Source organism: Oncorhynchus mykiss, chromosome 7 (assembly GCF_013265735.2).
Source record: "Oncorhynchus mykiss isolate Arlee chromosome 7, USDA_OmykA_1.1, whole genome shotgun sequence".
NCBI classification, from domain to species: Eukaryota; Metazoa; Chordata; class Actinopteri; order Salmoniformes; family Salmonidae; genus Oncorhynchus; species Oncorhynchus mykiss.
Window position 1 is genome coordinate 43,831,691 of NC_048571.1, and position 22,969 is coordinate 43,854,659.

General features: G+C 43.9%; 1 protein-coding gene across 1 annotated transcript; it reads right to left on the bottom strand.

Moving 5' to 3' along the window:
• Positions 1–17,827, bottom strand: prdm2b (PR domain containing 2, with ZNF domain b). The gene is made up of 9 exons (XM_021609354.2): positions 17,715–17,827; positions 16,176–16,226; positions 15,923–16,043; positions 15,182–15,285; positions 13,678–13,830; positions 12,402–12,528; positions 9,985–10,098; positions 441–5,098; positions 1–222 (listed from the first exon to the last, which is right to left on the bottom strand). Exons 3-9 carry the CDS (start codon positions 16,035–16,037, stop codon positions 205–207), a joined length of 5,289 nt encoding a protein of 1,762 aa, XP_021465029.2. The 5' UTR covers positions 16,038–16,043; positions 16,176–16,226; positions 17,715–17,827; the 3' UTR covers positions 1–204.
• Positions 17,828–22,969: the final 5,142 nt, after the last annotated feature.

Here is a 22,969-nt window from a genome sequence, read left to right on the forward strand (position 1 = left end):
TCTGTCTGTCTGTGTCTGTCTGTCTGTGTCTGTCTGTCTGTGTCTGTCTGTCTGTGTCTGTCTGTCTGTGTCTGTCTGTCTGTGTCTGTCTGTCTGTCTGATCCTTGGGAAGGCCAGAGTTTCTCCTCAGAGGCGAGCCAGCACAGCGACATCCTCCTAGCCGGGGACTTGTTAATCCACAGAATCCACATTTCTCTACCTGGCTCACTTCAGCAAGTACTCCTGGAAGACACGAGACAACAAGTATCAGCTACAGTGATACGTCTTCTCTACCTTGAAGTGCAACACAGAACCTGATTAACAGAACCACCTCGTGTTGAAAGTGCTCTCTAAGGCACAGATTATTGTGTAAAGGTTGATTTAAAAGTAACTTAGTATGAATTAATTAGGTAATACTTCTACATGGGCTGAGACTGGACACTGTTTGAAAGTAACCTTACCTGAGTCTCTTCAGGCTCCTGGCTGGAGAGGTCATCTGTTTTCACCTCCACAGGAGCTGCAGTGTTGGCCATCTGTAGGCTCCGGGTCACCGGCCCGACAGCTCGCTCCCTCGCTCTCAGAGAGAACCGTTCCCCTTCTTTCTTAGGCGGCACCTGAGACTGCTGCTGTGGGGGCGATTTCACCTCCGCTCTCTTCTTGGGTGGCACTTCCTTGCCCATGCGTTGCTTTGTCTGAGCTGCTGGCCGCGGTGCAGAGTCACTGGGACTCTCGGAGGGCAACGGGGTGGGGGGTAACGATTGAACTTTGCCTTTTTTACTTTTCTTGCTGAGAGAAACTGTGGCTGCTGGGAAAGAGGCTGGCCTCTTGGTGCACACCTGTGTGGCAGCCATCTTTCCTTTACCCACCGGTTGTGGGGCCTCAGCAGGGCCAGGTCCAGAGTTGCGAGCCCGAGTTTTGCTAAGCGTTTTGGGAACCGGCTCAGCCGGTTCTGGCTGCTGGATCTCAGAGTCTGTGGTTCTCCGTCGAAGGCTCATGTTTTTGTCTACAGCTGGTGTTGCCTCTGTTGCGGCCCCCTTTTTGGCCTTTTTAGAGACTGGCTTCATGGGACAGCTGCCTGCTATATGTTTACTGAGGCTGGCAGGGTAGGTGAACTCTCGGCTGCAGTGAGGGCATACGTGGACCTCCTGCTCTTGCGGCTCCTCCTGTTTAACCTGGCTAGGGGCCTTGTTAACAGTAGCTGCAGTCTCATTCCTCTGCCCGATGGCCTTCTGAACCAGCTGGCTCTTCTTCTTACCGAGGGAACTCATCTTGGTTTTGCCAAGCGGTTCTTGGTTGAAGTTGAGCCTCTTGGGTTGGCCCATTCTGCGGAAGGCGTTGTGCCCTGCGTTGGCAGCAGAGGCAGGCGACAGAGAGCCGTTCTGGGGCTTCACTATCTGTCTCAGAGGGATGGGGTTCTTCTTGGGAGTGTACCGCCTCTTATCACTGGCGTTGGCACAGGCTAGTATGTGCTTGTGCAGCTCGGGCATGTTGTCGAAACTCTTGCCGCATTTGGTGCAGCGGATGGCAGTGCTGAATGTCTGGGGGATGTTGTGGGTAGTGAAGTTGGTGGCCGAGGCCACAGAGCCTGCAGCAGTGCGGTTGTGGTAGGGGAAGGGGGGTGGCTTGAAACTGGGGTAGTGTTGATTAATGCCCAGGCGTACATCTGGGCCTTTAGGCTTGCCTCCCTCAGAGGCCATGATCTTTATAGTAGTGTACAGCTCTTCAGTTAGGTCCTCCAGTCCATCCTCCTCATGCTTCCCGTTAGTATCAGGCTCCTCCTTCTTCACATCAGAGACCCCCTGGGAGGAAGCAACTTCAGGAGAGGACTCAGGCCCTGTGGCTACGGTTGAGGAGGGGTTACTCTCCTCTTTGGCCCTGGCTGGGTCTGTGTAGTTCTGTGGCCTGGGCTTGCCGTTCTCCACCGCTGTGTGAGTGCACGGCTGGCTGGGATGCAGGTCCTTCTGGTGCTGCTGGAGGTTGCAGAGGAAGGCGAACTCCTTGGAGCAGACGGAGCAGACAAAGACGCGTCCCACGCCGTGGAGGGCCGTGCGGTGCTCCAGCAGAGCAGGGGCGTTCCCGAACAGCTGCACGCAGAACTCACACTTGTAGGGCCACTCAGCGGCGTGCTCTAGGATGTGCCGACTGAGCTCTTTGATGGCGCGGAAGGGGTCCTCACATACATTACACACAAAGCTCTTACTGAAGAGCTCTGGCGGCGATCCCTCTTCCTCCTCCGACAACGACGAGGGTTTGTCAGCAGCAGCAGACAGAGGTGAAGACCCTGTGCCACTAGGAGAAAGGACTAAGTCAGCCAGCTGTTCACTGTGCTGGGGATCCCCTTTAATCACAGTGCTAGAGAGAGATGGCGGGGAGACAGCGGGTGGAGCTGGGATATCCGATATGGCAGCAGGCGAGGTCGATGAGGCAGAGAGGAGGGATTCTGTTACGGATGATAATACAGGGAGTTCAGAGCATTGGGATTTCTCCTGTCCCTCAGTAATAATCGGTTCCAGGTCTTGATTCACTTGAACATCCAGCAAACTTTGGTTCCCAGTCCTAGCAGGTTTCGATTGTGTTGAGGACAGACTCAGAGCGACAGCATCAGATACCAAGGAGGGCTCCGTAGAGGGGCTTGAAATAGCTTTCCTGGTAAGGGGATCTGGATTAGAGTCTATTGGCTTATTGATATGTTCCTCATCTCCATAACTGTTACTTACTGCAGCTAACATTGTCTCTGCTGTGGTAGAGTTCGATACGCAAACTGGCTCGTCCTCACCTTGGTCGATAGATCTGGGGGACATTTTGTGGGAGAGGACAGGGAGAGAGCTGATGAGCGTAGGGCAGTCTGGTGAGGGCATGGTGGGTAGGACAGGGGGAGGTGGCGTTGGAGAGGTCAGGCTGGAGCCGCAAGGGGAGGAGGGGTTCATCGTGAAGGGCGTTAGAGAGGGGGGAGAGGGATGGGCTGATTCAGAGGGCAGATTGGAAGAGGGACTGTGAGATGCGGTACCTGTACCACTGCCTGCAGTATATTGAGAATCTGGGCTTCCCAGGGGAGAAGAGCCTTCCTCTTCTGCTGGGCTTAAGCCGGCGTACTCGTTCATCAACACCTTCTCTAGCATGCTGGTGTTGGGCTTCTTCTTCTTGGTGGGGGGCTGTGCCAGAGATGGACTTCCCTTAGACTCTGCTGTACTCTTCCGACTCATGCTTAAATCCAGCACTACCTCCCCGGGCGTCTTGTTGAAGCTGTCCCTCCTCTTACTGATGCCGCTGGACAGATCCAAGGGCTGCTGATTACAAGAGTTCCCTCCGGTCCGAGAGGCAGACCAGCTGCACCCGTTCTTCCCGCTGGGACTCAGTGTGTCCCTCTCCTCCTTGCTGGACAGACTCCAGGCAGGGGACAAGCCCAGGGTCTCCAGATTTGGCACCTTGAGGGTGTACGACGAGACCCCCGCCTCGTTCTTGCAGCCGTTTGCTTTCAGCGCAGGGCTGAGCTGTGGAGATGAGGAGGGGGAAGCTGTTCTTCTCTTGAACCTGCCTGAGGCTGCAGGCAGAGACGTAACGGAGAGAGGGGGAGCTAATCTGTGCCTCTCTGCTATCAGGGCAATGGCAGGTTTCTGACTGTCTGTCTGAGTCTGGAGGAGCTGTTTGAGCTTAGGAGACAGATAGATAGTTTTCTCCTTTTGAAATGCTAATGAGTCTGAGGACTGAGGGAAGACACTTCCCACCAACAAGGCGGATGAGGAAGACGTGGAGGAGGAAGAGGAGGCGGAAGAGGACCCAGTTTCAGACTCCATTTTAAGACTTGGCATGAGCGGGGGTGTCGACGTTCTCCTTTTCGACATGGGCTGGCCGAGATTCGAGACCTGCCTCACAGCACATGTCCTGGTATCCACTTTGAGAGCCTGACTGATCTGATTGGGGCTGATGACCACTGCGTCGAGACCAAACAGTGCTGCAGAACTGGAGTCCACTTCGATCACCTCACAGCCACTGACTGAACTAGTGGACAGGATCTTGCCGTCGATGTACAGGCTGAGATTCTCCGAGATGTTATTGGCTATGTCGACCAGGTACTCCTCTCGGTCCCCCTCATCCTCAGTGTCTGCACTGGGCACATAGACGAGGGGTGGGCTGACGCTAGGGGACTGTTCAGGCAGATGATGCAGCTGCTGCTGAGATGGGCTCTCCTGCAGCAGCATGCCTTTCCTGCGGATACCCTTGGGCAGTAAGTGGCGCTCGTGGATTCTGCGCTGGTGTCTGCGCATGTTGGTGTGAGTGCCGAAAGCCTTATTACAGTACTTGCAGGGATGAAGCTCCTTTGTCTCACCATTCTCATCCACGATAAACGGCCGGTCACTCTCAGCCGCAGGGTCCTTCCTCACAACCTCAAGGCTCCCCATAGGTCCTCCAGGGACAGGGGAGCCCCTGACAACGTAGTGGCCAGAGACAGTGCCACAGTCTGGGCTCGAACCACCAGCCTGCCCCAGAGGAGTGAGTAAAGTAGCAGTCCCAGCTAGTGAGCCAGGCCTTTGGCCTTTGTTTTTTGGCCCGTTCTCATGCCTCCGCTCGTGCCGCCGACGTCCCACCTGCGAGCCGAAGGACTTGCCACAGTAACGGCATTTGAACGTGTGCGTTTGCTGGTTTGCGGTGGCATGGATGTGTGTGTGGCGCTCCAAGCCCTGTTTGGTGGAGAAATGGCGCTCGCAGTGCTGGCAGGGATGGGACTCCTCTCCGTGGGGGTCACCTTCCAGGTCAGGGTCGGGGTCAGGGTCTGCCTCTGGTTCAGCCCTTGGTAGGGATGAGGCAGTCTCAGTGTCATGCTGAAGGCTCCCAGGCCCCTCCTCAACTGGGCTGCTATGGCTTAGTGGCAGATCAGGCTGCTCACTCCTCTCCTCTGGCTCAGCTTCAGTCGCAGACTGAGCACACTGCTGTGTCAGTGACAGCGGCTGCTGCAGATCCCCTGGGTCTTCCTCTTCATCATCCTCCTCCGCTTCCCCTCTCATTGCTGCTGAGATGAACTGGGCTTGAGAGAGGCCGTTCCTCCCCATGGGGGAGCTCTCCCGAGTCCCCTTGGAAGGCCCTGGTGACTGGGAGAGTCTCTCGTCTTCCTCATTTGCACCTACAACAACAGCAGAACAACAGTTAGTTACATCATTTAAATGTAAAAAAAATTAATTGAAGAAATGCTTTTAAGATTTTAAGAGAAGAGTATAGCCGAAACGTTTGAAAGACATGAATAACAGGATTTAACTAGCTTATACCTAGGGCTGTTGCGGTGACCGTATTACCGCCACTAACGACTGCAGTAAAATGCCACATGACCTTTGAATCACACTAATCTCCTTATGCGCTCAGGTCATGCGTTGGTAGGACCCTAACGACCAGCTGGTCCTAATACCCTGGTACTCACCACTCTATTGTCCCTCTAACCACTCTGACATCAACGCAAATACAACAGAAGATCACATCAAAACAGTATCATCCTTTTACAACTCAGCATTTCGCTACACTCGCATTAACATCTGCATGTGACAAGTAAAATAAAACGGAGTATAAAACAGGGTTGTTGTGGATGTTGTTTCAAAGTCTAACAACAAAATGGACAACTCTCTCTAATTCATAATATAAAAATAAAAGTGAGCCGCACACTCTAGGAGCTCAGATGCAAAGAATTTAATTTACCAACATTGACAGCCAAGCCGTCTTCATCAGGGTACTAATTCATAATACCCATACACATATTAGAGCTTATGCATATTTATTTAACCTTTATTTAACTAGGCAAGTCAGTTAAGAACAAATTCTTATTTTCAATGACGGCCTAGGAACAGTGGGTTAACTGCCTGTTCAGGGGCAGAACGACAGATTTGTACCTTGTCAGCTCGGGGGTTTGAACTTGCAACCTTCCAGTTACTAGTCCAACGCTCTAACCACCAGGTTACCCTGCCGCCCCCAGCTCCTCCCCCCCCAAAAAATGAATCAAAATATGATTGAGCTGTTATACAATACATCGCCTACCGCATATTAAGCATGGCAGGAAAAACATGAAACAAAACTGATTTAAGATGTCTTTGGTAGATAATTGGTCTAGCAGCCTATACTCCAAAATGAAATACCTTCTAGTAATCACCTTTGAGTATGGACTGTATTATTATGCATACTGGATGTACTGGTTACCTTATCCTACGCTCCAAACGTTCTATCCATGAGTCTGGGGGAGAACGTCTAGCCCTAGGCCAGGTATTCCCAAACTGGGATACGCGCAATGCCGTCGAGGGTACACAAAATATTTGACTTTTCTTCACATTTTCTAACAGTCCATTTATATTTTCTAACGGGGCTATACTTTTGGGTGAGTTTTTTTTCTTCCTGAGTCTGAGTAGCCTCATTTCACTGCCAAAAATAAAATTAAACCATCTAGTGTTCAGCGAAATAACGACACAATGTCAAATACAGGTAGCCTAGTCAAATACTGAACATCCAATCACATTAACCATTACTCTCTCAGCAGGAATTCCACTAACGGTCGGTATGTAGACAAAAATAGCTGCAGCTCATGTTGGTATCTGTGCTGATGGCGCAAAAGCCATGACAGGGAGACATAGTGGAGTGGTAACGCGCGGGCAAGCAGTTTCTCCCGACGCCACTTGGGTACACCGCAGCATCCACCGAGAGGCTCTTGGTAATGCTTTTACAACATACAGAAGTGCGCTGGTTATCAAGGGGCAAAGTATTGACACGTTTTTTTTTACGAACTTAGTGTTCTTTACTGACCATCATTTTCACTTGCCTGACCGCTGGCATGATGATGAGTTTCTCACACGACTGGCCTATCTGGGTGATGTTTTTTCTCGCCTGAATGATCTGAATCTAGGATTACAGGGACTCTCCGCAACTACATTCAATGTGCGGAACAAGTTGGACCTGATTAAGAAGTTGGAGCTCTTCTCCGTCTTCATTAGCAAGGACAACACACAGGTCTTTCCATCATTGTATGATTTTGTGTGTACAAATGAACTCAAGCTTACAGACAATGTCAAATGTGATATAACGAAGCACCTGTGTGAGCAGGTACTTTCCCAAAATGGATGAAACAAACAACTGGATTCGTTATCCCTTTCATGCCCTGCCTCCAGTCCACTTACCAATAACTGAACAAGAAAGCCTCATCGAAATTGCAACAAGCGGTTCTGTGAAAATGTAATCTAATCAGAAGCAACTGACAGATGGATAGGGCTGCGCTCAGAGTATCCTGCCTTGGCAAATCGCGCTGTTAAGACACCGATGCCCTTTGCAACCACATACCAACGTGAGAGTGGATTCTCAGCCCTCACTATTATGAAAACTAAATACAGGCACAGAATGTGTGTGGAAAATTATTTAAGACTGAGACTTTCTCCAATACAACATTGCAGAGTTATGTGCATCCTTTCAAGCACACCCTTCTCATTAACCTGTGTTATTCCATTTTTGATGAACGAAAGGTTTTATATGTAAGATGGTTAAATAAAAGAGCAAAATTACTGATTATTATTATATGTGCCCTGGTCCTATAAGAGCTCTTTGTCACTTCCCACGAGCCGGGTTGTGACAAAAACGTACTAATTTGTATGTTTAATAAATGTATCGTATAGTGTGTGTGTGTCGCAGGCTTACAATGATGGCAAAAAACAACATTTGAGAGTGCGCTGACCCTGGTACGCAGCTGGAGGTTGAATGTTTGAAGGGGTACAGGACTACAAAAAGTTTGGGAACCACAGCCACCCTAGGCGATGCTGTTGGTTAACTGATTGTGCAGGGCTGCTTACAGTGAATTCCTATACGATTTTGAATAGCCTAGTCATTTTTTATATTTTCAAAATGAATAGGATGATATTACCTTTAGCTCCAGAATCTCACCACCATGCGTTTCCATCTCCTCTCCTGTGTCCTTTATTCCTTTCTGCAGCGTGCAGACTGGCTACCAACAGTTTAGTGAAATATGTTTTGTTATCGAAAACATGGTTACTAACCAATGTTCCAACAGATTTGACTTGTTCTCCCAAATTAAGCACTGGGTAGGTGGTGCAGGAACAGGGTTGGAGAGCCCATGGCATTCAGAGTTCGGCTGTCGCGCAGGGAGAGCATGCTCCTCAAACAGTGGTTGATGTGTGGAGGGAAATAAGTATTCTTATGTTTATCCCTCAGCTGCTCATATTAAGCACATGCTCAGCTATAAAACCAAAGTAGCCTACCAGGCATCATTGAAAAACGGACTGGCGGGAAATTGCGAAGCCACCATTCCCTATTTGAGTGCATAGAGATGCCATGTCTTTTTTCTCCCTGTTCCTGCCCATTTGATCAAAAGGCCATTCTAAATCGAAACAAAATTTGACATATCAGTAAATACAAGATTAAATTCTGAATTGTCTGATGGATGAAAATATGTTCACTTGAGAGAACAGCGTGTGCAGCCTGATGCAAGGAACAGCGCGCAAGCTTTTTTTCCGACTTTCTCTTATCATCAATAGCCTATAGTTGCATCATGCAGCCCATATACGTTTTGATTTCTAAGACATTCTAAGGTTTGTATCATTCGCAACTAAAGTTCCCAAGTAACTCTAAACCGAGCATATAGGACCTGTTTCAAATTATCACTTTTTACACTCAACATAGCCACATGCACTCTTGCTCCAGAATGGGAAAAATATCCTTTCAGGTAAGATCAATTATATTCTTCTTACTATAAAATCATATAAAATAAAATAATGGCATGGGACTTATTTATTTATCCTTTATTTTACCAGGTAAGTTGACTGAGAACACGTTCTCATTTCCAGCAACAACCTGGGGGATAGTTACAGGGGAGAGGAGGGGGATGAATGAGCCAATTGTATACTGGGGATTATTAGGTGACCGTGATGGTTTGAGGGCCAGATTGGGGATTTAGCCAGGACACCGGGGTTAACACCCCTACTCTTACGATAAGTGCCATGGGATCTTTAATGACCTCAGAGAGTCAGGACACCCGTTTAACGTCCCATCCGAAAGATGGCACCCTACACAGGGCAGTGTCCCCAATCACTGCCCTGGGGCATTGGGATATTTTTTTAGACCAGAGGAAAGAGTGCCTCCTACTGGCCCTCCAACTCCACTTCCAAGCATATCATTTCAGCTAAATGAACAAGCCAACTGCCAGGACATGGAGCATAGCCAGATAACATAGTTGGCCAATTCATATTCTGTTATTCTAAAATAGATTTTATTCATGTCATAATGTTTCTTTAGGCCAGAAATAAACAATGTATTTATTGTGATGGTGTGTATTAATTTTATTATATATATATGTTTTTACCCCATTTTCACCCCAATTTTGTGGTATCCAATTGGTATTTAGTATTTTCTCAACGCTGCAACTCCTGTACGGACTCGGGAGAGGCGAAGGTCAAAAGCCGTGCGTCCTTTGAAACCCGACCCAACCAAGCCGCACTGCTTCTTGACACAATGTCCACTTTAACCCGGAAGCCAGCCGCACCAATGTGTCGGAGGAAACACCGTGCACCTGGCGACCGTGTCAGCGTACACTGCGCCCGGCCCGCCACAGGAGTCGCTAGTGCGCGATGGGACAAGGACATCCCTGCCGGCCAAACCCTCCCCAATTGTGCGCCGTACCATGGGTCTCCCGGCCGCAGCCGGCTGCGACAGAGCCTGGACTCAAACCCAGAATCTCTAGTGGCACAGCTAGCACTGCAATGCAGTGTCTTAGACCACCGCGCCACTAGGGAGACCATCACCGTTTTACATGTAGCAGTTCCAAAGGTGCACATCAGCGGCTTGAACGCAGCTGGGATGCGTGGAGATGCTAAACTTGTTTGTGTTAATTAACAGTCAATTACCGTGAGACCGGCAGTCTTTTGCATGTCAATAATTGGCTGACAAAATGTCATGACCACCATAGCCCTACTTACAACCTCAACTGACTCCCCAAATTAAACAAATATCCATAATAATGGGAGAACTACTAACCTTCCTCTGTGTCCCACATCTCTTTGACAATAGGTTTGGTTACGCCTGTTTGCTTGGGCCCACGGAATGCACCCAAACCAGCCTGTCTTGCTCCCTCCAACAGCTTTCTTCTGGCTAAGGGGGAAAGCACACATCAACCAACAAACATTAGCTAAACTCAAATAAACCATTTCACACCAAAGCAATACTGGTAAGTTGTGGAGTTTAATTATTTCACAATGTTGACATTGGACTACTTCTATGTAAGCAAATCCACTATTAGAAAAGGAGATGTACTAATTCTCTTTCACACCTCAACTCACAACTGTGCTGCGTATTGGTTGGCACGTAAAACCACGTGCAATTACAAACTCATAACATTAAAATGTGGAAAGCAAAGCAAGATTTGACTGCTGAACAGGATCTGAAAAATGTAGGTCAAGTACCACGTGAGCTTATGTAAAAATATTCTTTGAATATTGACAATGTTTTGTTTTTTTACAAGCTGCTGCAGGTTAAAAAGTATGTTATAAGTCCAATACATTAAAATAAAACGACCGGCCAAAATTACTTTTAGCAGGCTTAATGCCCTCATTCTGAATATTTCAAGAATAAAACACTTGTCTTGGCTACATAATGAACACACAAATGTGAAGTGAATTATGGAATGGCTCATCATTGTGGTATTTATGGCCCTAGGCAGGAGACCATTTTAAGTTTTAATCTCAGCCTGCCTCAAAAGACTGGGCTAGCACCCAGTCATCACTGGAGTTGCTGTGACAAGTAGGTAATCTGGTATGGTCTACAAAGCCTGATTCATGCCACAGAAACACATGCTACAGCTCAGTCATCTGACAAGCATGGTCAAATGCATTCTGCAAAATATAAAACAGTGCCACTCAAATGGGTTTCAAGTCAGAAAATGTAACAAGTTTGAGTGCTTGGAAACAAGTATTGAAATGTTGCTAGCATTTAGGCTTTCTGCCTGAAGTACCCACTTATTGTTGGGCATTTGATACAGATATGCTAATATCGTTTAGCATAGAGGGATTGCAGATGAATGACAAGCAGGCTCAATCTCAATATTACACAACTCTGAATGTTGAGACTTCTAACATATCACTAAGACAATAAATCATACTGCAAATTCAAAAACAGACAAGGGTTGCATGCATAAGCCTACACCACATATAGACGTACAGTAGTGAATGTGGATATACCACCAACACTTTCCTTCATATTGAAAAATAAACACTAGTCCAATTACATGGAGAAAGAATTCTCAAATTCTACGGATTTCATTCTAGCAGCTAGCCTAAATCAAAAGATAATTATGGAAAATGCAACTCAATCTGAAGGTTTGAGAAAGGAAGGGTGGGACTTCAGAGCTTGTGCAACTGCATTCATCCAGGGCCTAGTCTGCACTACCTCAACTTTGCATTGGTTTTGGCTGAATAGCTAGCTACCCTCCCTAGGCCAAATGAAAATAGAGCTCACACTTACCTGGGGAAATTAACAAAATATCTAACCGTTCAGCTAAGTAGTCTTGGCTACATCGAAAAACTCAAACAAAGTGTGTTTATTTTCAGGGCAGGCATATATTCCTTGCGATGGTACAGCCAAAATTGATAACTTATCCAGCTAGCTAACAGTGAGTAGCTGGCTAGATGTAGCTTCCGTTAAGGGTTTACAACACATGTATGACACATACCTTAAGTTATCTACCCTAGCTACTTTTCCCCCATTATCACAACGGCCTTGTTTTGATCAGTTAGCCATTTGCTGAACACAAAGCCAGCGCTTGCCATCTTCCCTGCACGGGTTGTCTGGCACGTCCGGGCTTGATTTAGCCTGCTAGCTACCTGAACTGGATTGACAGGTCCGATCGAAACAAACAGATCAGACTATGAAATCCATAACCTGCAAGCCTTGTAACAGAACTAACTAGCTGGGTACCTTTTAAATATAGGTAAGTATCTAATGTAATCAACCGATCAGATAACGTGGCTCGCAACTGAGTTGTAAATCTGGAAAGGACGCGTCATATAAAACGACATGATGAGTTAGCTAGCTAACTTATTATTCTGATTTATTTAGCTGACTAGCTAATGTTGACAGTGACGTACTGCCTGTGTTGTTACATAACAGCTACCAATTTAGCTGAAATCACACTCTTTATACGAATTAACAGTAGTATAAAAGTATCTAACTTTTTGAGACTGAAAGTTTGGAAGGAAAAAAATGGACTGCATCAAAACCTCGCTACAGTTAGCTAAGCTAGCTAGCATGCTATCAATAATTAAACTTTGAAATGGCATGAATACCATCTTCTTCGACTGCTGCTAACCACTGCGAACTACCGTATCGAAAAGGTTGCTAAATAATCTCCTGCAAAATGTATGACAAGATTTGTTTTATTGTAGGGGTGTACGCCTTACCTCGCTTTGCCCTGGGTGAATTTTTCTTGCTCAGACTGCTGCCTCTTTCTTCCTCTAGTGCAGCTGTTATCTCAGGGTTGTCTTCCCCATTGTACCACACCAGCAGCTCATCCCCTGGCCCAATTGGCTGTTACAAGGAAAGAGGAGAGTGGGAGCCAATCAGAGACATGTTTGCTAAAAGACAGGACGAAATATTTGGGCCCCTGTCGTGTCTGTCAAGTCAGAGTCCAACAACAGGAATGTTAGGTCTTGACATTTTGGTAGCTACGGTAGTTGGGTGGCAAACGGTATTTTAAAATGTAAAATGTCATTATTTTTATGTAAATTATTTATTAGCCTACCCAAGTATACCAGAGACAACATGTAAAATTGGCATTAATTATAGAAAGAGGTACATACAATGGTAAACATAGCAAAGACCAAAACGTTGTAATTCTCTCATTTGGCTTCAAAGCAGAAATCAGCTGATGAAACACAAACAACGCTTTCCCCACCCCTGTTTTCAGTAAAAAGCTGAGGGTTGGGGCAGGACAATTTTAACCACTGTCAAATTCATAGACAGAGCTATGGATGCAAGGACTAACCATCAATGACAACAATGATCGTTTTAACCATGTTTTGAGGCTATATAGTGTTTGTTGACATTTACTTTCTTTACAAACATTGGATCACAACAAACTTCCATTTTAGATTCTGATGGGTTACGACAGCTGAACTAAGCTAATGGGGCATTTATAAGTTATGTACCTATTGATTCTTTAAGAATATATCAGTCATTTGTTAGTCCAAAAATGGATGTAGCAACCGATTGCCCCTTTAATAAGAATCTAAATAGCCAATACTCTAGAATCACATTAGAGCTGGGACGATAAACCGAAAATCTGACCATACAGATAGATCACTTATCGCAGGCATTTTGCTGATATCGTTCATTACAATAAGTAGCCCAAACTAGAGAAATGTTAAGTTTGAAATGAAATAAGTTTGCTTATTAGGGTGATAGTTAATGGGACAATTGATGGCTAGAACCATCAAAACTAGTAGTAGTAGTTTAAATGAATAAAAAAAATAAAACTATGGTGCACATTAATTATTATAAACATATTCTATTCATCGTTATTGCATCAATTCAAGTAATTTATCCAAATATGGATTTTTGTCCATATTGCCCAGCTCTAATTCACATGCCTAAATAGCAAACCACCCCATCACTCTGCTTTAGTGATCAACTGAATGAGAATAACATTTTACCAGTGAGACTAAAAGTCTAACTTACCCGTAACACTTTGTAGTAAATGGCTCGGTTTATCTCTATGGGGAAAAGGTTCTGTTCCTGAGTGGAGTTAGCCCAGTTTACATACCGTTGCCAGTTCCCCTTCCTGGGGTCTGTGGCATCCACACACATCCAGCCCCTCGCTGGAAAATACACCTACAGAGGACATCTTGGTTATCTAGCCAATATTCTTTAACATTTATGTATGAAAATGGATAACAGCATATAAAATAATAGGGAGGGTGTCCTGTGCCTGTAATGTGTACAACCTACAGTGCCAGTCAAAAGTTTGAACACCTACTCATTCAAGGGTTTTTCTTTATTTTTCTATTTTCTACATTGTAGAATAATAGTAAAGACATCAAAACTATGAAATAGCACATATGGAATCATGTAGTAACCAAAAAAAAGTGTTAAATTAAAATATGTTTTATATTTGAGACTCTTCAAAGTAGCCACCTTTTGCCTTGATGACAGCTTTGCACAGTTTTGGCATTCCCTCAACCACCTTCATGAGGAATGCTTTTCCAACAGTCTTGAAGGAGTTCCCACATGCTGAGCACTTGTTGGCTGCTTTTCCTTCACTCTGCGGTTCAATTCATCCCAAACCATCTCAACTGGGTTGAGTTCGGGTGATTGTAGAGGCCAGGTCATCTGATGCAGCCCTCCATCACTCTCATTCTTGGTCAATTAGCCCTAACACAGCCTGGAGGTGTGTTTTGGGTCATTGTCCTGTTGAAAAACTGATGATTGTCCCACTAAGCACAAACCAGACGGGATGGCGTATTGCTGCAGAATGCTGTGGTAGCCATGCTAGTTAAGTGTGCCTTGAATTATAAATAAATCACTGACAGCATCACCAGAAAAGCAACCCCACACCATCACACCTTTCCTTTCCTGTGGTGGTCCTCATGAGATCCAGTTTCATCATAGCGCTTGATGGTTTTTGCAACTGCACTTGAAGAAACTTTCAAAGTTCTTGAATTTTTCCAGAATGACTGACCATGTCTTAAAGCAATGATCGACTGTCATTTATCTTTGCTTATTTGAGCTGTTCTTGCCATAATATGGATTTGGTCGTTTACCAAATAGGGCTATCTTCTGTATACCACCCCTACCTTGTCAAAACACAACTGAGTGGCTCAAACGCATTAAGGAAAGAAATTCCACAAATTAACTTTTAACAAGGCATTCCAGGTGACTACCTCATGAAGCTGGTTGAGAGAATGCCAAGAGTGTGCAAAGCTGTCATCATCAAGGCAACGGGTGGCTACTTTGAAGAATATCAAATATATTTTGATTTGTTTAACACTTTTTTGGTTACTACATGATTCCATATGTGTTATTTCATAGTTTTGATGTCTTCACTATTATTCTACAATGCACAAAATAGTAAAAATAAAGACAAATCTTGGAATGAGTAGGTGTGTCCAAACTTTTGACTGGTACTGTGGATGTGTGTTAATAAGGTTGATCTGAGGCTATCGCTCTATTCTCTGCTGCTCACCTCCCACATGTATACATTGCTGGACACCTGGGACCGCTTTTTCTTCTCTCCTACAAAAGGACCGAACCTCTTGCCTTTAGGAATCGACCTAGAGGCCCAGACACCTGGGGAAAGGAGTGTAATGAAATTCAAAATTTCACCATGCAATAGAGAGAATTTTTCAGTTTCTAAAAATGTGTTAAAATGCTCTGATTCTCTGAGGCATGCCAGGACAGGCTGGAGATGTTTTTTTTAATAATGTACTCTGCTTCCACTACCTTATCTAGTTCATCCTCTCCCTTGTGATCACTTGTTGTTACTATATGGTCATCAGTCTCAGGAGCTCCACTCGTCCTAGGGTCCTAGGGCCCTGTGTTTTGATTGATCATTTAACCTGGATTTAAACCTTTATTTAAAAAGCCTTTTCATCAAACGTTCCCCTTTTATTTTTATGTCAGATGGTCCAACACCATCCTCAGACAATTGCTTTCATGTTTGGTGTAATTATCATTTCTGGAAAATACTTCAAATGAAGGTTAAAATCCAGGTCATGTGACATGATCAACCAAAACACAGGGCCCTAGACCACACCAGCGAACACCACAGAATCAGAAACCACACAACCACTCACTGCTTATCGTAAGATACACTGCTGCTATTGGAATTTTATCACAAACAAACAATCACTTGCATCACTTTTCTACGAAACTGACAAGTAATGTGATGTTAGAACAAACCCAAAGTAGCTCATTTTCAACTCACCAATTCGACTTTGATCAACAGCAGAGGGGCTTAGTCTCAGGCCATCGGGCAAGCTCTTCCACACATGATGTGGAATGTCAGCAAGCGTTTCCATTGTCCCTCCAGGAACAGCCATGGTCACCTAGAATATTACACATCCTCATGTCTCAAACAGACCAACACCCTGAGCAAAATATTTTAAAAAAACGTCACACCGGGAACACTAAAACTCATGTACAGAATGAGCATAAATGTATTGGCTTCTTTAACCTACTCAGGTAAGACTCCACATGGACACTTTCGGCAGGCTGGGCTCACATGGGATCTAAAGGGGAGGCAGCACAGGGGACATGGTAGGATAACAGCATTGAGGCTTACTGCCAATGCCACATGCTGGCAGAGTCACTGTACTGATTATCAAGGGGATAGCTATCATTACTACTCAACTATAATTATGTGTGCATGACACTAAAATGTAAAGATGAACTGCCCCTGTATTAACAACAAAAGGTTGCAGTATATGATCTGCCAATACCACACACATTTCAACAAGCTTGAGGAGACATATCCTTTTGTAAGAAGTTGTATTTGTTTCTCATGACTGTCCTAGCTGTCACTGGTTCCAAATAACACACTCTCCTTTATGTAGGCTATCGACCAGCTGTGACATGGTTTTCTTCATCGGTGACAAAGTCCTACACAAAGCAGATAACATGTCGGCCAATTGTTTGAAGCTTGCAGACATGCATATATTTGAGATTATAGGATGAATTCAGTGTAATAACAATTTTTTTGTAATAGAGATGAGTTTATATAGCCTGGAATAGTGATCAACTCAAATAAATTAATCCCATCTCAAAGATGCAAGATAATTTGCAGTCTTCAGTAGGCTATATATAGGCTGCACCTCATGTAGAATATAGGGTAGGCTATGAGGATTTAATTTTAAAAACAGATTCCACTGATGATAATTTTAATGAAAAGAGACTATGGCCTATTGCCCATCAGATAAACGATTATTTATCCAGAACATTCCTAGGCTGTTCACAAATCAGTTAGACCTACAAGAAATATAAAGACGACCAATTTAAGGGCTGATGGTTCAAAAACGCATACAGGCCTGTATTGTTATCTACATTGTTATCATCGAATACATTTAGACTTAGTTTGTATTGAAAGGTTTGAATTAAGAGATCAAACTACCCTTACCATAAGATAAAATAATGGATATAAGGGAAGTTTCCACGTTTTCTTAGTTCATAAATAAAACAAATCAGGATATGCCATAGCCTGAAGTACAATTAGGCATGATTTATTTTAATTTTTATAACGGCTATTTGCAATTGGAAACAAAAAAGTTATGCTGCTAAAAATATAGCCTTTTAATTTAACCGTATATATTGCTTTAGCCTATTTATATGCTAGAATGGCCCAATAAAGCCTAGATTTACCACCAAATCTTAACAAAAGGGATTTTTTTAAAATTGCCTACATCATGTGCTTGGAGTTGTATTCCGAGATTAGATATATCAAGCAAGTGTTCCATTGTTACAAACAAATAGATACAGAGGATATCACATTTTTTCTTTCAGATTGTGTAATGCGCTTGACCGAAAATTTGCGCGAGATGTCGTGCATCCTGGTCAAATAATATGACAAAAATGTTTTTTATTGTTACCCTTGTATTGCATCGACCACTCGCAGGGTAGGCTATTCCAAGCCGATGCAACCATCGACAAGGCGTTTCTGGTTTTCCAATGTAGGCCTATGTGTCGTCAACAGGTTTGATTGGGATACATATTTGTGGACTTACCGGTTTTATTTTGATCAGCAATGTGATTTTTGTCTACCTGCTTTCAATCTGCTGAAAATGGCGGATGGAGGCTTGAATCGAAACGTTATCCAATCGTTCGGTTCGTAGTTGGGAGAGGCAGGCAAGCGCCTCGTGCAACCATCGAGGGGCAATGTTAAATTCGGCCCTTAAAATATTTTTATTCAATGACTTTGGAAAATGGACAACAGACGTCTCTTGAATTTTTTAAAATTAAATATGAATAATTGTTTAAAAAAATGTACGCCCCCAAGTCACTAAGTAGCCTAACCTCAAGTGCCAAAGTGTTTGCATAATAATGCCTTACATCATTATTCAAAGGCATATATAATGGCATTTAGGCTAGATATTACCAGAGATTGATAAATCACATTACATTTTTTAGTGGAACTGTTACATCAGGCAAATAACATTAATTAATAGAGTTGTTGGTGTCAAAAACATTTCCACATTATTTTTTAAAACATACTAGGTCAGTAAGGCCTTTCCTTTCATTTATTACACTCATTGTGTGGAAATGTAAGGTTTATTTTGTATTTATGTGCTGGAGTATTAGGGCTACTCTGTACTTGAAAAGAAAGCAGGGTATACTATCACAGAAAAGCAGGATATACTATCACAGAAAATCAGAAGAAGAGATTGCAGAGATAGCTTTTTTGCTCTACCCAACTCCCAAACACACACACACCTGGGAACTATGACAAGCCTGCGGTGCAGCACTTGTAGAGCTGTTTTAGGGGTCAAGTGCCTTGCTCAAGGGCACAGTGGCATAATATGGCACCTAGGATACTGATGCCGGCTCACTCCCCAAGAGATTTTCCCTTCGGACTATGAATGGAAGTACTCTTAAATACACCATTGCATTGATTTAATCACATGGTATCTTATCCAGTTTGTTTTTTACTTTAAGATAATGAAACGCAGTACATATGAAACTGGCTACTGCTTCGGGGAAAACATTTGTTGTCAAAGTTATGTTTCAAACATGTTAGTGGCCACCAGAGGAGGCTGTGTTCCCATGTAATGTAGGTGATGACAGCCGAAACTCCCTTTCCATCTACCAACAGTAGTGCTCTATTGCACACTGTCATTGCAATAAATATTTACAAAGTCACAAGCCTATCAAGAGTATCCAGTTCATAATCCATGGTGAGTTGTCAACCTGTGCATTAAGTATCTCTCATTCATGTTGTTGGCAAACAGATGTAATCATTCATTAGCAAACCCCTGGCATTGTTAAAGGGCAGCTGAACTCAAGAAACAACTTCTCAGGATGAAAACGAACTATGTTGCATCAATATTAGTCAGAAACTTTTATTCTAGTGTAACGTATGACTACAAAGTGTAAATAGCATCATATTTTGGTCATAAAGTTAGTATCTTCCAGAACGGAGATTTGCGAGATTTATGGAAGCTGTTAAGTTCCTAGAGCTAGTGGATATTTGAGGGTTGGGTTTTGATTTCAATCATGACCACTTTCCCATTAACACCGGATGGTAACGCCTAGGAAGAATAGTTTTGCACGGAGAAACAGCTGCACTGATTGTGCTCTATCCAATCATACAGAACCTATCTATAGACAGTGAGATAGACCTACGCACATTGGATACTTTTATCTCCCTCACCAACTTCAAACATCTGCTATCTGAGCAGCTAAACGATCGCTGCAGCTGTACATAGTCTATCGGTAAATAGCCCACCCAATTTTACCTACCTCATCCCCATACTGTTTATATTTATTTACTTTTCTGCTCTTTTGCACACCAATATCTCTACCTGTACATGACCATCTGATCATTTATCACTCCAGTGTTAATCTGCAAAATTGTAATTATTCGCCTACCTCCTCATGCCTTTTGCACACAATGTATATAGACTCTTTTTTTTCTACTGTGTTATTGACTTGTTAATTGTTTACTCCATGTGTAACTCTGTGTTGTCTGTTCACACTGCTATGCTTTATCTTGGCCAGGTCGCAGTTGCAAATGAGAACTTGTTCTCAACTAGCCTACCTGATTAAATAAAGGTGAAATAAAAAAAATTAAAAAAAATAATGCAGCGCCTCAGACTTGTTTACATAAGACAACACGTCACCAATGTTCTGTTCAAAGAACACTGGCCCCTAAACCCTTTATCGAGTGGTCACTTGCTGATGTGTCTGCAACTGTCTTGGGCAAAATGAGAGCTGAGACGGTGCACACTTGCACCCCCTATATGAAAAAAGATTGCAGTTAGAGTGCAGTATAACTGCAGTATGCTGCAAATACGGCATCCAAAATAACACAGTTTTTTTTTTACTGCAGTAATTTTGCAGTGTAACTTCAGTCAGAGTGCAATATAACTGCAGTTGTTCTGCAATTACTGTGTCCAAAATACCACAGTCGACTGCAGTTACTGCACTCATAATGCAGTTTCAAAACTGCAATCTTTTTTCAACTGCCACTTGTCAATATTCAAACATTCAAAACCCATTCGCGAGCATCTTGTGTCCCGACGGAAACTTGTTTTTGCAACATGATTCGCTATTGTTACGAATTCCCAGCCTAGTGACTCCCAGGACATCATCTTACAGCCATCTCTCAGAGACACAAACTTTGTAACTCCAACTACCGCAGTAGACACTCCCACCGTGAAGCACTTTTGGACATCAGATCGACAGTTACTAACCTTGATTTCGACTTCAAACTCAGCTGTTTCCTTTCTCACACCCGACCCTATTGCTTTGTCTCAAGCTTTTGCGCACCTGATATAGAATACCTCTTGGTAAGCTTCAGACCTTTTTATCTTCCAAGATAGTTCTCACCTGTAATTGTCATGGCTGTCTACTACACCATGGTGTCCCACAGAGCCCAAACAGGCTACTTTACACACTGCCCACCTGCGGTCCAGAGGAGTGTGGCTCCAGGGCATCCAGTGGACTACCATCATTTGAATTATGCCCTCTCTCTGGAGCCTATGCCATCAGCCACCACCACCGCACCTGCTCTCCTCCCTGACCCAGGCCACCTGGGCCCTCTTGGCCCACCTTGGCACTGAACGAAAAGGGTCAATATCAGGGGATATCTGTATCTATATACTGTATTTTCTGGATATCTGAGATTTTATTAGAGATAAGAAGTAGACATGCCCCAAATATGCATGTTTTTAATTTCATATACGAAGCTAGGATATAATCAGTAATGGAACAGTTTCTACATGCATCCAATCTGGACCTTAGAAATATCCCTGCTACCATATACAGTGAATTCAGAAAGTATTCAGAACCTTTCCCTTTCTCCACATTTTTCCTTTCCCTTTTTCAACATTACAGCCTTATTCTAAAATTGATAAAATCATATATTTTTTATCATCAATCTACACACAATACCCCATAATGACAAAGCGAAAACATGTTTTTAGAAATGTTTGCAAATGTATTAAAAACAGACACCTTATTTACATAGATATTCAGACCTTTTGCTATGAGACTCTAAATTGAGCTCAGGTGCATCCTGTTTCCATTGATCATCCTTGAGATGTTTCTACAACTTGATTGGAGTCCACCTGTGGTAAATTCAATTGATTGACCATGATTTGCTAAGGCACACACCTGTCGATATAAGGTCCCACAGTTGACAGTGCATGTCAGAGTAAAAACCAAACCATGAGGTTGAAGGAATTGTCCGTAGAGCTCCAAGGCAGAATTGTGTCGAGACACAGATCTGGGGAAGTGTAAAATAATTCTGCACCATTGAAGGTCCCCAAGAAAACAGTGGCCTCCATCAGTCTTAAATGGAAGAAGTTTGGAACCACCAAGACTCTTCCTAGAGCTGGCCGCCCCGGCCAAACTGAGCAATCAGGGGAGAAGGGCCTTGGTCAGGGAGGAGATGGGAGAACCTTCCAGAAGAACAACTATCTCTGCAGCACTACACCAATCAGGCCTCTATGGTAGAGTGGCCATAAGGAAGACATTGCTCAGTAAAAGGAACATGACAGCCCACTTGGAGTTTGACAAAAGGCACCTAAAGACTCTCAGACCATGAGAAACAAGATTCTCTGGTCTGATGAAACCAAGATTGAACTATTTGACCTGAATGCCAAGCAATCTGGAAACCTGGCACCATCCCTACGTTGAAGCATGGTGGTGGCAGCATCATACTGTGGGGATGTTTTTCAGTGGCAGGGACTGGGAGACTAGTCAGGATGAACTGAGCAAAGTACAGAGAGATACTTGATGAAAACCTGCTCCAGACCACACGGGACCTCATACTGGGGTGAAGGTTCACCTTCCAACAGGACAATAACCCTAAGCATATAGCCAAGACAATGCAGGTGTGGTTTCGGGACAAGTCTCTGAATGTCCTTGAGTGTCCCAGGCAGAGCCTGGGCTTGAACCCAATCGAACATCTTTGGAGAGACCTGGAAATAGCTGTGCAGCAACACTCCCCATCCAACCTGACAGAGCTTGAGAGGACCTGCAGAGAATAATTAACTCCCCAAATGCAGGTGTGCCAAGCTTGTAGAGTCATACCCAAGAAGACTCGAGGTTGTAATCGCTGCCAAAGGTGCTTCAACAAAGTATTGAGTAAAGGGACTGAATACTTATCTAAATGTGATATTTTTTTATTTAATTTTTTATTAGCAAACTTTTCTAAAACCTGTTTTTGCTTTGTCATTTTTGGGAATTGTGTGTAGATTTAATCAATTTTAGAATAAGGCTGTGACCTAACAAAATGTGTAAAAAGTCAAGGGGTCTGAACACTGTCCGAAGTCACTGTAAATGAGCATTGCTCATCTTCACAGAGGGAATACAGTCAACATGGGTGTCTTGATAGAGGTCAGCTGGTGAACCTACAGTAGTACATAAAACAAATGAAAAGCACTCCTGGTGTTACAATATAATTTGTTCAGGTCACCTACACCATCAGGGCACTTAAGTGTTTGGTTGTTTAATTCATTCAGGTGTTTTAGTGTCATTTAAAGATAAACTCTATTGTTGGGCTGGAACAATCAATAGTCAACACAACAGTTCGTCCTATCCCATTGAGGCCTTTGTCCTATGTCCATACGTTTTCCCTCCATTATATGAATATATGAGAATCACTGGAGTTTTTTGGACAATAATGTCCTCCAGGCAATATGGACATCATATTGTACATCTCCCCTTTTCATCGTCATGGCTAGAAAGGATCCAACGTTTGTCAAATTAACGTAAGATGTGACATTTCGTAGAAGATTAGGATAATTAACGCAGCAGG